Consider the following 15,242-nt stretch of genomic DNA (forward strand, 5'->3'; position numbering starts at 1 on the left):
GGTCACTCTAACTTGATGCCTTTTTGTGAGAGGGAACAAGACTTGTCTGTTATCTCCATATGGAGTGACTGGGGGCAACTACTAGGAATCTCTATCTTGGGGGGGCATTACACCCTCCCACACCCCATTGCCTCCTGACACTGCATGACAAGGCCCTGGTGCAGGACTAGGTTAGGGGCTCCCTTCCCCATTCCAAAATCTAAAATGTTGCTTATGCCCAGCATTGGGCCCACATCCTATCCCACCGCCTCCAACATCTTCAGTTGCTCCCCAAAGCTCCCCCCACCTCTCCCACTTGCCCCCATCCTCCCAGTCCTTCCCACTCACCCCATAGTACACCAACACCTCACCCCCCCAACCCCTCATCCACCGGCCTCCAGGACTTTCCAGGCCATTCACCAGCGCCCAGCTGAGCACTCTGCTCCCATTCCAGGCTAGGGAGGCAACTCCTAATCTTGGCTGGCAGCTGCCCCTCAGTTCTTCTCACCCCATTGTCCACCCCACATCACGCGGGAGACCAAATCTGAGTGATGAGTGGTGTCACCTTATCACAATGCCGCTTAAATCTGGCCTGGGCCCCAGAGGGGTGAGGGCCACATTTGTGTGAGCAGCATTGCCACCCTGTGAACCAAGTGATATGCCGGAGTGCCATTCCATCTGGAAGTCCCTCATAACTCAGTGGTTCTGGTGGAATTTCACTACTTGCAACATTATAGCTATGTCACTGACTCTATGTCACTGACTCCTGAGATTCCACTCCCTGTCCTGTCCATGCATTACTTCCCCCCTTCCTCTTCTCCACAGAAGGGGTTCCACCGTTCCAGCCTTTCTTATCTCTCAGCCAGTGCAGGCTCTTCCCCTTCTTCTGAGTGCGAAAAAGCTTGAGAATAGCTGCTGCTGCTATGTCCTTCTCGGCAGAAGTCAGCAGGGGGAGCAATTAGAAAAGAGAGGCAACCACTGCATCAGAGGAACGATATCTAGGGTTTGATCCAAAGTCCAATGAAGTTAATGGGACTGAGCTTTCCATTCAAGCTGGCACTGGGCCAGGCCCCTAGTGGTCAGAGATAAGAATAACCGGGGGAAAAAACAATCCCAAAGAGCTAGACAGGTCAGATCCAGGACACTAGGCTAAATAGCAGAAAATAACATAGAATCCCAGGACCATCCCACTCATATTGGGGGCACTAAGACAGGTTTGCCATAACATATCTAGGTGGGGTTTTTAGCAATGTACATTAATTAAATGTCTCATCTTCCCATCTGGAAGCAGTAACCAGTGAGTCTCTTCCCCTCGTGTGATTTCAGAGTGAGAGATCCAGGTTCTTCTATCCCTGGTGGTCCAGGGCGGGAGGTGTGCATGGGAACTTGTGAGGTTCCCCCAAGAATTATTAATGATTGCAGCTTGTCTACTGACCTTGCAATCCTGTACCCCCACACTCTGAAAGGCAAGTTTAGCCTAATTGGGGCAGGGCATGGGGACCATTTGGGAAGTAGCACACACTGTACTGGCTGCTATGTTTAGCCTCTCTTCCCTCCTGCTACCCGGACTGGAATCTTCTGCCACCATGACCTGTTGGTGGGGGAAAAGGATGAGAAGAAGGGATGGGGAGGAATGGGTTAGGCTCCAGAATGTCTCTGTGTGAGGGAAGGCCATTCTTCAGCAGGGATGAATTCTACAGCTTCAGTCTCTATACCTCTGCCTTTCTCTCTCTCCCCCCCTCCTTCTCCATGTGGATTACCAGATGTGGCACTTGAAGGCTGGATTCATTGGTGCTGTGCTGGAGCAGTGGAAATGCCTGGCAAAGTCCTGGCTGTTGCTGAGGGGCCCGCGGACGCGGAGTGGTGGGGGGCTGTGTGGGTCCCTGTGCAGGAAGGCTCGCAGTCTCTCACGGCTCTGGTGCCCACACATCCCCTGGAGGGAAACAAAACAATCATGTCAGCATCTAAGAATGATCCCAAAGGCTCACTTGCCCACGAGCCCTCACATAGGGTCTTCCAGGTTCCAGCTTGTCATCCTTCCTGGGCAACATGAGCATGAGGAGACAGGGCAAACAGAGAGAGATGCTGGACAACAGTGCCAAGAGAGAGGCTGACACTCAGATCTACACACCTAGATACTGCCATTTCCTAGTGCATGGTAGAGGGGAAGAGTTCCATCTATCCATATCTCTCTGTTCTAAACTCTTCACTACATTATTTCAGTATGTTAATTTAGTCACAGCCCCAACAAGGCAGAAATTATGCTGGCTGGCAGGGAAAACACCTACAGGACAGGTAGTGCTGTGAATATGCCATTCTTTGGAGGGGAGTGCCCAGCTTTTATTCAGATGGTTTGCAGAGTCTGGGGCATACTGGACTCATCACTGTTGCTGGAAGCCCAGATGATCACTCTGGTTAATCCTGCCTGCATTCACTAACAGCTGGTCCTAGAGCTGCCACATCCCTTCTCTAATTCAGACCTTACCAGAGTGACCCAATTCTTTGTAGCCTCAGGACTGGATCACCTTCTCAGGGCTACCATCAATAAGCACCCTGAAGCTCCAGCTAGTGTGGAATACAATGGCTGATCTCTATGATCCCTGAATCTCTATGAGAACATAACACCAGTGATCTATGAAGTGCACTTCACTTGCAGCTCAAGGGTTTGGTTATGTACAAGTCCTAAACTTGCTAAGCGGAAGGTACCTGAAAAATCTCACTCCATCCATCCATCCACGTACTTGACCCCCACCACCAAAATACTTGATCAGCTCTCTCCCTAAAGCTCATTGTGGTGGGAGTGCTGGTTCACTATTGCTGTCTTTTCCTTCCTGCAAACCTAAATTTCTTCTTGCCCACTCTTCCCAGGTAAGTAAATTATCTTTTGATGGGCAAGTTAAATATCATTCATTTTTTTTCTTTCATTAACATCAGTCATCATAACCAAGGGTGCTTAGATATTCCAGTGACTGCTGCCTTAGATAAACCTTAAATGATGGATAGTAGATAGTTTGTTGTGCTTGGTCCCTTTGACAGTCTGATATTACTTCAGAGCCCACTGTAAGATGTATGTCTTCAGTGAGGCCTTTGATCAGCATTTAGGGAGCAGTCCAGCGCTGCAAAGTGGGGAGAGAGACTCAGACCAGCAGGGCGGGCTTTAGGAAGTGTGGGGCCCAATTCGAACATTTTCGGCGGGGCCCTGGCAGGGATGACTAAAAAAAAAAAAAGCCTTTCATTTCTTCCATGTATTATTTACTTTCCATAACTATATAAATAATAAAATTATATAGTATGTACATTGCATCATATATGCTGTTGATTGGTTATTAATGACCACTGTTTCACATGTGTGGGTCCCCGCCAATCCCTGGGGGTGAGCACATGTGTGGGTCCCAGCTGCTCCCTGCCCCCCTCATTGAAGCAGGTGTGCAGGGTTACTGCCCTGGGAACTGAAGGGCAGCAGTGGACATGGGGCTGGCTGGAGGCAGGGCAGGGGCTGACTGGAGGTAGGGTCTGGCTGCAGGCAAGGCAAGGGGTGCGGGGTTGACTGGAGACAGGGGGGTGTGGGGCTGCTGGCTTCAGGCAGGGCCACAGAAGAGTGCAGCAGGGGTTGGCAGGGCTGGAGACAGAGGAGTGCGGGACTGGCTGGCTTCAGGCAGGGGGGTGCAGCAGGGGTTGGCTGGAGACAGAGCAGGGGGTGCAGGGCTGGGTGCGGGCAGGGGTGTGTGTAGGGCTGGCTGGCTTTGGGCAGGGCCGCAGGGGTGTGTGGCAGGGGTTGGCTGGAGACAGGGCAGGAGGTTTGGCAGGGGCTGGCTGTGGGCATGGGGTGCAGAGCTGGCTGCAGGCAGGGGGGGCGGGGCTGGTGCGGGCAGGGCAGGGGATGCAGCAGAGGCAGCTGGAGCCCTGGCCCTTTAAATAGCCCCCAAGCGCCCCGCTATCCCAGGGCTCTGGGGGCTATTTAAAGGGCCCAGGGCTCCCCTGCTTCTACCCCACCCCAGACTTTTTAAATAGCTGTGGGAGCCCTGGGGAATGCATGGGGGCGACGGGGCTCCGGCGGCTATTTAAAGGACCGGGGTGGCAGAGGCAGTTGGAGCCCCGTCCCTTTAAATAGTCCCCGGAGCCCCCCGCTACCCCAGGACCCAGAGCGCCAACTGGGAGAGCGGGGCTGCAGGGTAGGGCTTGCTGCGCTCCGGCCGGAGCTCCAGCCGGGGCCGCGGGGCTTGCCGCACTCTGGCCGGAGCTCCAGCCGGGGCCGTGGGGCTTGCCGTGCTCCAGCCGGAGCTCCAGCCGGGGCCGTGGGGCTTGCCGCGCTCCAGCCGGAGCTCCAGCCGGGGCCGCGGGGCTTGCCGCGCTCTAGCCAGAGCTCCAGCCGGGGCCGTGGGGCTTGCCGCGCTCCAGCCGGAGCTCCAGCCGGGGCCGCGGGGCTTGCCGCACTCCAGCCGGAGCTCCAGCCGGGGCCGTGGGGCTTGCCGTGCTCCAGCCGGAGCTCCAGCTGGGGCCGCGGGGCTTGCCGCGCTCCAGCCGGAGCTCCAGCTGGGAGAGCGGGGCTGTGGGGCAGCCGCGCTCCCGCCTGCGCTTTGGTCAGGGGAGCGGGGCCACAGAAGACCCCGGAGCAGACAGACGGCAGCCGGAGTAAGTAAAAAAAAATTAAAAAGGCGCCAAAGGCGCGAGGCCCTCTTAGGCACGGAGCCTGATTCCCAGGAATCGGGTGAATCGGCCTAAAGCCGGCCCTGCAGACCAGGAGGGAGGGAGATGGTGATAATCAGACACACAAACCAGAGAGAGAAAGTATGAGAGGAAGATACATTAAAGGAGGCCAGATGGACTGGGACAGACAAGATGAATAAGATCAGCAAGGTGTTCATTACATTGGCAAAGCTGATGTAGAAGAGCTGATGATGTGAGAGTCCACTCCCGGGTAAATTCCTCTCCTGTTTGTGCTTTTTCAGCCAGTTCTTATAGGCCTGTGGGCAAAGAGGGACAGATAAATTAAATAAAAAACTCAGACTGTCACAAATATCATTAAAGTCTAACTCACAACAGAGAGCTGAAATCAGGAGCCTCCATCCTCCCAGTATGCATGCTGGTGCTGCCTGCTGGTGCTGCGCTGGAGCTCTTACGCTGGGACCACAGACATCCATCCACCCACTCACCGAGAAAGTATAGTAGCCTTTTCTTTCCCGTCCCATCTCCTTGCTCTCCAAGTTGGCTTATCCCTGCCCTCTTTCCTATCAACCTAACTGTTGTGCTTCCTGTTCCAGGCAATACCACATAGTGGCAGCAGAGGGTCAGAAGATGATGATGTTTGATGCACTATAAATGAATGAAAACCATTTCAACTTGAGTCACCCATGCTCAAAAAATACTTGCCATGCTTTGCATTTCACTAGTACCTTCTGTCTAAAGATCTGAAGGCATGTGACAGACATTATTTAATTAAACTTCATAACTTCCCTGAAGAGGAACTTTCTTCCACAGAGTTCTTTCAGCTTCATAGATATGGGTATTGATTCATACAGGACCAAGACAGGACCAGAGCAAGAGGGTTGCAGGGCAGGGCAGGGCAGGACTGAGGGGTACTAGCAGAGTTGTGTGAAACTACAAGACTAGAACAGCAGGTAGCTTGTGATACCTGGTAAGCGATGGCGAGTCCTCCTGTGTCAGCTGCATTCTCCAGCAGGGTGAAAGTGCCATTGATTCTCAGGCCCTGCAGAGAGTAGCGTTCATACTGTTCCACCAGGCAGCCTGTACCCCGCACTAATGCATCCCTGTTGCATCTAGGACAGCTCTCAGGCACCACTGTGGAGACGAGGGAAATCCAGGAAGGTAAATGTAATGCCAGTGTCCACTGGGATTCAGTCACTGCTCCCATTAGTAATGAGCATGGTCTGGGATTGAGTCTTTTGAATTTACCAAACCCACCTTTGCACTACACATTTAAATAGGGAGCAGGTCCTGGAGGAGTGCCCCTGAGCTCTCCAGAGGGAACACACCTCTGAGGTCTGTGACAGTGAGCAGAGGGAAGACTCTATTATAAATTACCAGCAATGGTTTGGGGCATTGGAACAATTTTTATAGTCAGGGTGCTGAAAGTGGAAACCATGTATTTGGTTGTTATTACTACTTCAGGCCAGGGGATGTTGCTGCACCCCTGGAACCTCTAGCTCCAGCACCTCTGAATGGTTCACAATACGCACCGTAATCATAGAATGCGTGAAGCAGCTCATGTGCCATGATGACTCCCATGGCTCCAAAGTTCACAGCGCTGAAAAACATAGAATGTAAAAAGGTATCAGCTGCCAAACCTGCAGGAGGCAGGGGACGCAAGGGTTTCTCTGTACAACCCTGCTCCATTAAGTGTGATTCTACTCTGCCAAGTGATGGTGTAAAACCAGTATCAGGGGCTGCATGCTTATCGTCTCTGTTATTCCAGACCAACATGTTCAGTAAATGTGCAAGTAAAGGTATGATTCTTCTATCAGCACTGCCAATTCCCCCTGGCTATGTTTACACAGCAATTAAATACCCACAGCTGGCCTGGGTCAGCTGACTTGGGCTTGCTGGACGGCTGCAAAATTGTCGTATAGACTTTGGGGCTTGTGAGCCTGAATATCTACACAACAATTTTAGCCCCACAGCCCGAGTCAGCTGACAGGTCTTTTATTCTAGTGTAGACATACCCTGAGAGTCAAGCTGAATTCTTTCTAGCTCATACCCTTTCATCATTAATAAAGATTCTGCAAGTCAAATTCTGCCCTCATTAATTGTGGAATCCCAGTGTCTTCATGCCAGGTTAGTGACATGGTAATGCCAGGTTAGTGACATCTGTGCAACCCCATTGCCTGTTGAAGAGTTGCACAAATGGTAACTGAGGGTAAAGATAATGGGGTTGTACAAGTGAACAATTGTAATTGGATGTTTGTTAACAAGTCTGCTAAGTATGCGCAAGATAGTAATCTAATTGAGGGTTTCACTAGAAATAGTTGTGGTACTCCCACAGATTCCACCCACAAACCAAGCTCCACCCATTTGAAACACCAGAATGAGTCCACTCACAGTCAAATTTCCACAGTATGATCATCCCTCTCCTTTCTTATATGCATTGATCAATAATGAAAAAGCAAAGCACATTGACATGTACGTAGTGATCATCACTAGATTTCAGAATTAACAGGTCACTGAAATGAATAGGAGCAACTCACATCTCTCTAACAGCAGCTGCTTTAAGAGTTCTACAGACTCAGTTCACATTTTAAAGGTTATCTGCAACTACAGCTGGATGTATAACTGATTTTTCAGTTTACTGGCCATTCTGAAAAATCAACACTAACTTTTGTTTCAGGGTTGGCCAGAATTTATTTATTATTTTCTTTTAGCAAACTGTTGAAAAAAAAATCTGATTGTATTGAATGAAGCATTAAGTTCCACCTGAAATGGAATGTTTCATTTTCAGTTTTTTAAAAAAAATTCTTTAATAAAATTGAAGTAAATTTCAAAATGAAAAGTCATTTAAAATTGAAAAATCAAAACTTTGCATTAAAAAATGTCAAAACAAAATGTTTCGATTTTTTTTATTTCAACTGAAACAACTTGGAGAATTCAAAATAAATTTGTGAAATATTTTTGTCAACCCCAAACTGCATTTTTTTGAGGAAAAAACCCCAAACCCTGGATTTCTGACTCCTGAATCTAATGCTCTCTCTCTCTCTGAACTGTTGGCTCTGCTGGGCTAACAGTGTTAACAAACTTACTTCCGTCACAGTCAATTTAGTCAGCAGATCAGACTGAATACAGGGGGCAGATCTGCTGATTCAGAAGTGACTCACTCATTAAGTGGAAGCACATAGCATTAGAAAAGTATATTTGTCTTGCCATTATTCATTTCAGCTGTGTCCCATTCTTAATCCTGTTATGAGTTTTATGAGTCATCAAGGACACATGGGTGTTCTACAGATAGGAGGTGTAAGTTTCACCATAGACTAAAAAGAATTATTATACTGATCAGACCACTTATTTCATTTCTTTCCCCAGTGAGAGCCTATTTTTGTACAATAGGAATTTAATGAGTCTGGGATTATTCTCCCTGTGCAAACCTTTCTCCCGGGGGACAAAAAAAAATGACATCAAACAATGTTTGATGTGTCTTCAATGACCACTCAATGACAACAACTGGTTGCTCAACAGAGGTGCTCTCATTATAACAGAGGAACAGAATTGCACTGTTTGATGGTTTACAGGAATGCATACAAACCTCATAATGCAAAAAAAAAGGTTGCTTAGTAGAGGTGGTCTTTTTATAAAGGAGGAACAGAGTTGTCTTTGATCCATTTGAAGACACTTTGGATAGGAGATTGCCTAAAGGTTTCACAGGATTTATTCTTGGACTCTAGAAAATATAGCTCCATCTTTGAGTGACTCAGTATTGAGGTGGACTCAGGAACTGTCTTCTTTGTAGCCTGTCTTGATGAGCCTCATGTCTTTTTTCCTTCTCCTCTATTATATTCTGCCTGCATGGGAGGGCCAGGAAAACTGCCAGCCTGAGTCTCAGGGTAAGAGCCTGAGGTTATTCAGTGACAGATGAGAGATGGCTTATCTCAGCCCCTCATGGAAAGCACTTAGGCTCTGATTTTGCTCGTACTGAAGCCAGTGGACAAATTCCCACTGAGTTCAGTCAGAGCAGGACCCTCTCTCCCCCGTTTTGGCCTTTTACAGTGAAACAGTGTGGTACAAACACAGCATGTCGAAGGGGTGAGGTTTATGCTGGTGGCTTTGCAGCCTCTCAGTACCTGGGGAACTCAGCGTGGAAGAAGGGGCTGCGGAACATTCCTGCCGGGAAGACCACGGCGTGGCGCCTCAGTGAGTAGTAGGAATGGACAGACCAAGGGAAGACCTCCCAACTAGAAGCAGAAAAAGAAAAGAGAGAGAACACCCACTATTAATGACTTGGGACCTTCTCCTGATCTCTCTCCCTACTGGACCTTTGTGGGAATGGTGGTGACATAGAGAAAGAACTCCCCAGTGCAATCCCATACAGAGAGGAGGCAGAGTTAGAGGTTCACATTATTCAGAGCCTCATGTGTTCAATACAAACACTGTATCCGCCTTTATTTATTTATTAGGCACTTATCACTGCCATAGCTAAGTTCCTTGAAAACATTCATGGATGTACCCTCCTCACACCACTGTCAGGTAAGCCACTGCTAGTAGCCTCATTTTACAGAATGGCTAAGAGACTTCCTCAGGGTCATGCAGGTGGTATGTGGCAGAACAGGGAAATGAACCCAGCTTGTCTGACTTTCTGCTCAGTGCATTAACCACAAGAGCAACTTTCCTCCCCACTATCTTGGCCCATTCCTATACTATATCTCAAATCCTCTTGTTTTTGTTGTATCTTCTTCTGTGTCCAGTCAGCTGCTCCTATACCTCCTCTCCGCAGCCTATATACATCCTATAACCAGTCCCCTACCCCACATCATCCCCACCACCTGTCAGCTGACACATACTTATCCTGCAGGTGGGGATGAAGGAGCCTCAGGGAGAAATTTTCCCTCAAAGCCTTCAGGCAGGCCACCACATTGAGCAAAAAGGTATTGTCATGTATCTCCAGCTGAGGAAAGAGAAAGGCAATGAGAACGAGTTTAAAAGGACACAGGAGAGAGAGCAAGAGCAAGAGAGAGATGAGAATTAGAAAGAGGATGGGGCAAAAGAGACAACGCCAAACAGGGCAGAAAATGGGGTTAATAAAAAAATCAAACAATCAAATATTCTCTCTTTTTTCTCCCAACCCTCAAAATCTCCAACCTAAGATGTGGAAAAGGACTGCAGGAGATATTATCACAAGCAAAGCAGAGCACGGCTTCTTTGGGGGATGAACTGTGCCACCCCCAACTTCTCCTGTCCCAACAGGAGGCAGAGTAAGCAAAGACGCAAGAGCACTGGCTGGACCTCCCAGCTTCTCCAGACCCAACCTCTTTCAAAACGACATTGGAGGGAAAGGAGAAGGTATGCTAGTTGTATGCTCTGCTCCCTTCCCCTCCAGCAGAAGTTCCCCTTGGGTATGGAACAGGTATATTACCAGTAACAAGAAAGGTATGTTTGCATTGTATAACTCACATCCTGGAATTCCCGGTCCATTTCAGGAGTTTGGAGGGTGCTGTCTGGATAGCCAATTTCCACCTGCAGCTTAGAAACCTTAAATCATTAAAATAAAATAAAATAATGCACATAACCAAGAGGATTCCTTACATTTTGAATGTCCCTATAAAGTGTTTCAGGGCAGGGTAAGAAGGACTTATAAATTAGCTCTGTAAAAATAAGAGATGTCCTATTTGACTTCTCCAGGTAACACATCTCCCCTTGCTCTTCTCCTTTCCCAAATCAGTGCCATAAGGCCAAATGCAACCCTGATATAAACAGCAGCTGCTCTAATGAAGCCCATGGAGTTGCAGCTGCTTACACCAGGGCAACTTTGTGCTTTTTTATCTCCCTCCATGTGGAAGCTTGTTGGTGCTCATATATGTTGGCACATGTGCAGCTGTGGGTGCGCATGGACAAACACTGACCTTTTCCATATATACGTCAGAGTATGACCATGTGCATATGATGGTATATGTGTATCCACCTAGAAGTGTTGAGCAGGTATGTATAAAAGTGTCCATGTAGGATCATGTACATGAGAACACATGTCAAAGTATGTGCAGGTGCACATCCCTTCTCCACGGGCTTCTGGGACATAAGGACCCAGTGACCTGTGTCTTCCCACATGCCTTGTCCTTGGCCTCTTGTCGGGTCTGCTCATCCATCCACTCCACCTGATCCAGCCGACTGTTGAGGGCATCTCGGACCACAGAGAACATCTTCTCAGCCTGCCAAGGGGAAAGAGAGATACACTCAGGGCTACAGAAAAGCAGCTACTCCTTAGGAAATACCATATCTGGCTCTGAGAGGAGAGGGGAGCAATCAGGGCCCGTGTTTATTCAGTCCTGGGCTACTCTCTCTCTATGCTCCACAAATTGAGCTACAACCCAGCCCTGGTAAGGATCCCTCTTTCAGGGGCGGCTCCAGGCCCCAGCACGCCAAGCGCATGCTTGGGGCGGCAAGCCACGGGGGGCGCTCTGCCAGCGCCGCGAGGGTGGCAGGCAGGCTGCCTTCGGCGGCTTGCCTGCGGAGGGTCCGCTGGTCCCGCGGTTTTGGTGGACCTCCCGCAGGCATGCCTGCAGGAGGTCCGCTGAAGCCGCGGGACCAGCAGACCCTCCGCAGGCAAACCGCCGGAGGCAGCCTGCCTGCCATGGTTGGGGCGGCAAAATCCCTAGAGCAGCCCCTGCCCTCTTTCCAGGGAGTGAGAAGGGATTTCATTCTTCACTTCCTTTCAGCCATGGGCTTGTCCCTGTACACTGCTCCCCAGCCCTGCCCTGTTCTCCTCATCTCCCCATTGCCTCTGCTTAGGTGAGAGGAGAACACAGTCCCTTGTTCATTCAGTCCTAGACTTCTCCTCTCCTAACATGGGATGGGATCTACTCTAGACTCTTTCCCTTTGTTTGAATTAAAGGAAAATTCAGGATGTATTTAGTTCCAGCTCCCTCTATTATACAATCTGACCCTCCTCTTTGCTGGTGGTGTCTGAGGGGGATTCAATCAATCAGTTCAGGGCTCCGCTACACGCATGTGCACACACACATACACTTCTCTCACAGTGGAACCTATATTCTGCCCTGGAGGAAGCCCAGGAAATTCACTTCACTGATGCCCTTACAAGGAAGATGAGTGCTGTAGTTTGACATGCTCTCCTGTGTCCTTCTTCCCTCTTTCTCTTCTCTGCTTCTTCATTGATCTTCCCTCTTAATGTCTCTCATTGTCCCATGTCCCTGGGTTATTTTGTCATGGCATTTTTCACACATTGCAAACCCTTTATAAATTCAATGCTTGTGCTAATAATCTTGGAAATGGAAATCTGATCCCTTAGCAAAAAGGTTCCCCTTCTGCAGGGTATGCAGACTTGTTTGTTATTACTGACCACTCAGAAGCCCTGGCATATTGGTTTGTTAATATAGGATTGTTCACAAGTACTGGGTAATCCATGCTAGTTTGTTGTAATGAGATGGTTCATGAGTGCCGGAACTGCACTTACTGGGGCTGCATGTACTAGTTTGTTCTTGTAGGGTCACATATAAGTACTGGGCCTGGAAGCACAGGTTTGTTATTATAAAATCACTCATGGGTATTGGGGCTGCATGCACTGGTCTGTTATTGTAGGGTCCTGTATGAGTGCTGGGGCTGCACAGAATGGTTTGTTTTAGTGTAGGGTCTTGCATGAGTACTGGGGGTCCCACTCTCTGCTTTGTTACTGAAGGGATGAGGCTAAGGATAGAGGTCCTAGTACTGACTATTTTAGCAATAAGTGTATTGAAGCTCCAATAACCTACCTCACTCCCAAAGAATGATGGGACATTTGTAAGGAATAAGGAAGGGACCTGACCTTGATAGTGTATCAGGTGAGAATGGAAAGAGAAGAAGGAAATTAAGATGAGTTTGTGTTGGGTGGGGGAAGAAGAATACCTACGAGTTCCTTTGTCTCTTGAGGGAAAATCTCTTGCACAATCATCTCCCCAAGGACAGGCTCAAAGAAGGTGCTGGTGTCACTCAGGCATTTCCTCCAGCGATGGGCCAGTACCTGGGAAAGAAGCAGAGAGAGAGAGAGAGAAACAAAGTTCCAGAGGAGGAAGGCAGAACAACACACAGAAAGCGAGAGGGACAGAGAAATATGTATACATGTGTAGTAATGATCATAGCAAATAATCAAGAATGTAATTTATTTTACTTAGATTTTTATCAACCCTAAAAGGTTTTGAGCACTTCAGAAAACATGGCCATAGAACTCAAGGCTGGTTCACCCTCTTCGCTTCCACAAGTGGAGGGAACTCATATCCTGGCTGGAAGGGACAGAAAAGGGAAACCTGCCCATCTGTATATTGTTCTCCAACCCCTGTCCTTGTGGAAGTCTCTTAGTGTGGATTGGACTCCATGGGTGCAGCAGCAGGTACAGGACTGGCTTCCTCCATGGCATCATCACTAGAGGAAAGTGCTAGGAAATAGGAAGTAATGCTGCTATCCTGGTCAGCATGTCCTTCCACTCTGTCCCTCCAACATGAGAAACTACTTCGAGGACTAGAGATCGGGGCAGCAGCCGGAGAGGGGGGTGGCCATGGGAGCAGAGCATCTACAGAGTTGCCTTGGGAAGGAAAGCTGACTCACCAACCCAGATTCCCCTGTCTTTCCATGCAGCTTTTCATATAGCTCCCTGCGTGCATCTTGGAACCGGCTGTCGAGGGCTGGGGAGAGGTTTCCAACCAGGCAGAGGATCATATAGATCTGTAGGACCCTGGGGAAAAGACACAAAGCAGCACATTTATAGGGATTAATATATAAGGATCACTTCAGCCAGTACTAAATGCATCCATATCTTGGGTAAACTGTGGCAGCTGTTTAACTGCAAACAGCAATACCACTTAACAGCTGAAGACAAGGAGTGATTAACAGTACCTCTGCCTGGAACTGCAGGAAGAATTTAGTTTGGCAGAATATAATTGCCTGAGCTGGAACTGGGCCAGGAAACAGGTCAAAGCTTGCAGAAAGTGCCATAGGATCTTTAATGACTACAAGTGGGAAGAGCCTTGATAGTTAACCCATTGATCTTCTGCAGTGCCTTAGTGTTTCCTTGGCCATCTCCTATCTGAACACTGATTAAGTCCATTCAGGTTTAGTTTGACACCTGAAGCTATCACAGCCTCCTCAAGGCACAATGGCTACAGTATCAGACATCAGCTCCTACCTCCCTTTCTGCCATTTTCCAATCATCCGCGACATGCCTTTCAAATAATCCATGTCATGCACCGCAATTGGCTGGGAGATGTTCAGCTGCACAGGATGGAAGGCTGCCTGGAGGCATGACAGCCAATCGATCGCGGGTGCCTTTTCCTAAAGGTAAAACCAAACAGAAATGCTGAAATGTGACTTCCCAGCCTATCCCCAGGACTGAATGGGGAAAATAGGAATGTCTCCAGGGAGACTGAAGTACTGGCACATGATGGCATATATCACATTGGTAGATGTGCACAATGCCCCTGTGCCATGTACATTGGCCAAACCAGACAGTCTCTACGCAGAAGAATAAATGGACACAAATCAGACATCAAGAATTGTAACTTCAAAAACCAGTAGGAGAGCACTTCAATCCCCCTGGACACTCAATAACAGACTTAAAAGTGGCCACTCTTGAACAAAAAAAACTTCAAAAACAGACTTCAATGAGAAACTGCAGAACTGGAATTAATTTGCAAACTTGACACCATCAAATTAGGCCTCAATAAAGACTGGGAGTGTCTGGGCCATTACAAAAAATATTTTTCCCTCTGTTGATACTCACACCTTCTTGTCAACTGTTGGGAATGGGCCACATCCACCCTAACTGAATTGGCCTCATTAGCACTGACCCCTCACTTGGTAAGGCAACTCCCATCTTTTCATTTGCTGTATATTTATACCTGCTTACTGTATGTTTCTCTCCATTCATCTGATGAAGTGGGTTATAGCCCACGAAAGCTTATGCCCAAATAAATTTGTTAGTCTCTAAGATACCATAAGGACTCCTCATTGTTTTTACTGATACAGTCTAACATGGCTACCCCTTTGAAACTGACAATTCAGTGGCAGAGGAGACTCTAGGAGGCAGGAGAATGGCAATTTCTGTCGGGCTCCTGCAAGGGGCTCCACACATCCAGAGACGGCTCTAACAAACACTCCCCCCGGAGCGCTGCCCTGCCCCGCTGAAACAAACAAACAAAAAACCTTCGAGCGCCACCCTGCCAAACCAAAAAAAAAAAACCAAACCACCCTGAGTGCCCCCCGCCACCCGAAGATTGGCCTTACAAGGTGCCGCCCCAAGCCCGTGCTTGGTTGGCTGGTGCCTGGAGCTGGCCCTGCACACATCCTCTCTCATCTGGAAGTTCAAGACACACACCTGCAGCTCCCTGATAGTGGTGTGATAGAACAGCATCCCTTTCTCCTGCCGTTCCTGCAGTGGGGTGACCTCCTTCTGGAGGTTGGAGATGAAGGACAAGGCAAAGGCGATGAAGGTGGAGGTAACATTCTGTGGCCCTCCCAACAGTGTCCCCAGCTTCATCAGGTATGAGAAATACACACGGACCACCTGTGATTTAAAACCCATCACCAGTAGAAGAGCTATGAGTTGGGATCTGAGCCATCCC

At 48.7% G+C, this 15,242-nt stretch overlaps 1 protein-coding gene across 1 annotated transcript in view; it reads right to left on the reverse strand.

The window, feature by feature from the left end:
* Positions 1-351: 351 nt before the first annotated feature.
* Positions 352-15,242, reverse strand: part of KEL (Kell metallo-endopeptidase (Kell blood group)) — a 36,027-nt gene continuing 21,136 nt past the window's right edge. The window contains exons 7-18 of the mRNA XM_044999698.1: positions 14,996-15,184; positions 13,808-13,953; positions 13,231-13,357; positions 12,539-12,649; positions 10,746-10,844; positions 10,093-10,170; positions 9,483-9,586; positions 8,766-8,876; positions 6,177-6,244; positions 5,612-5,778; positions 4,848-4,943; positions 352-1,912 (exon numbers count right to left, since the gene is read on the reverse strand). Of these exons, the coding sequence (XP_044855633.1) occupies positions 1,736-1,912; positions 4,848-4,943; positions 5,612-5,778; positions 6,177-6,244; positions 8,766-8,876; positions 9,483-9,586; positions 10,093-10,170; positions 10,746-10,844; positions 12,539-12,649; positions 13,231-13,357; positions 13,808-13,953; positions 14,996-15,184 (1,473 nt within the window). The 3' untranslated portion in view covers positions 352-1,735. The remainder of the gene's footprint in view (positions 1,913-4,847; positions 4,944-5,611; positions 5,779-6,176; positions 6,245-8,765; positions 8,877-9,482; positions 9,587-10,092; positions 10,171-10,745; positions 10,845-12,538; positions 12,650-13,230; positions 13,358-13,807; positions 13,954-14,995; positions 15,185-15,242) is intronic.

The sequence above is a fragment of the Mauremys mutica genome, chromosome 1 (genome assembly GCF_020497125.1).
Source record: "Mauremys mutica isolate MM-2020 ecotype Southern chromosome 1, ASM2049712v1, whole genome shotgun sequence".
Taxonomy (NCBI): Eukaryota; Metazoa; Chordata; order Testudines; family Geoemydidae; genus Mauremys; species Mauremys mutica.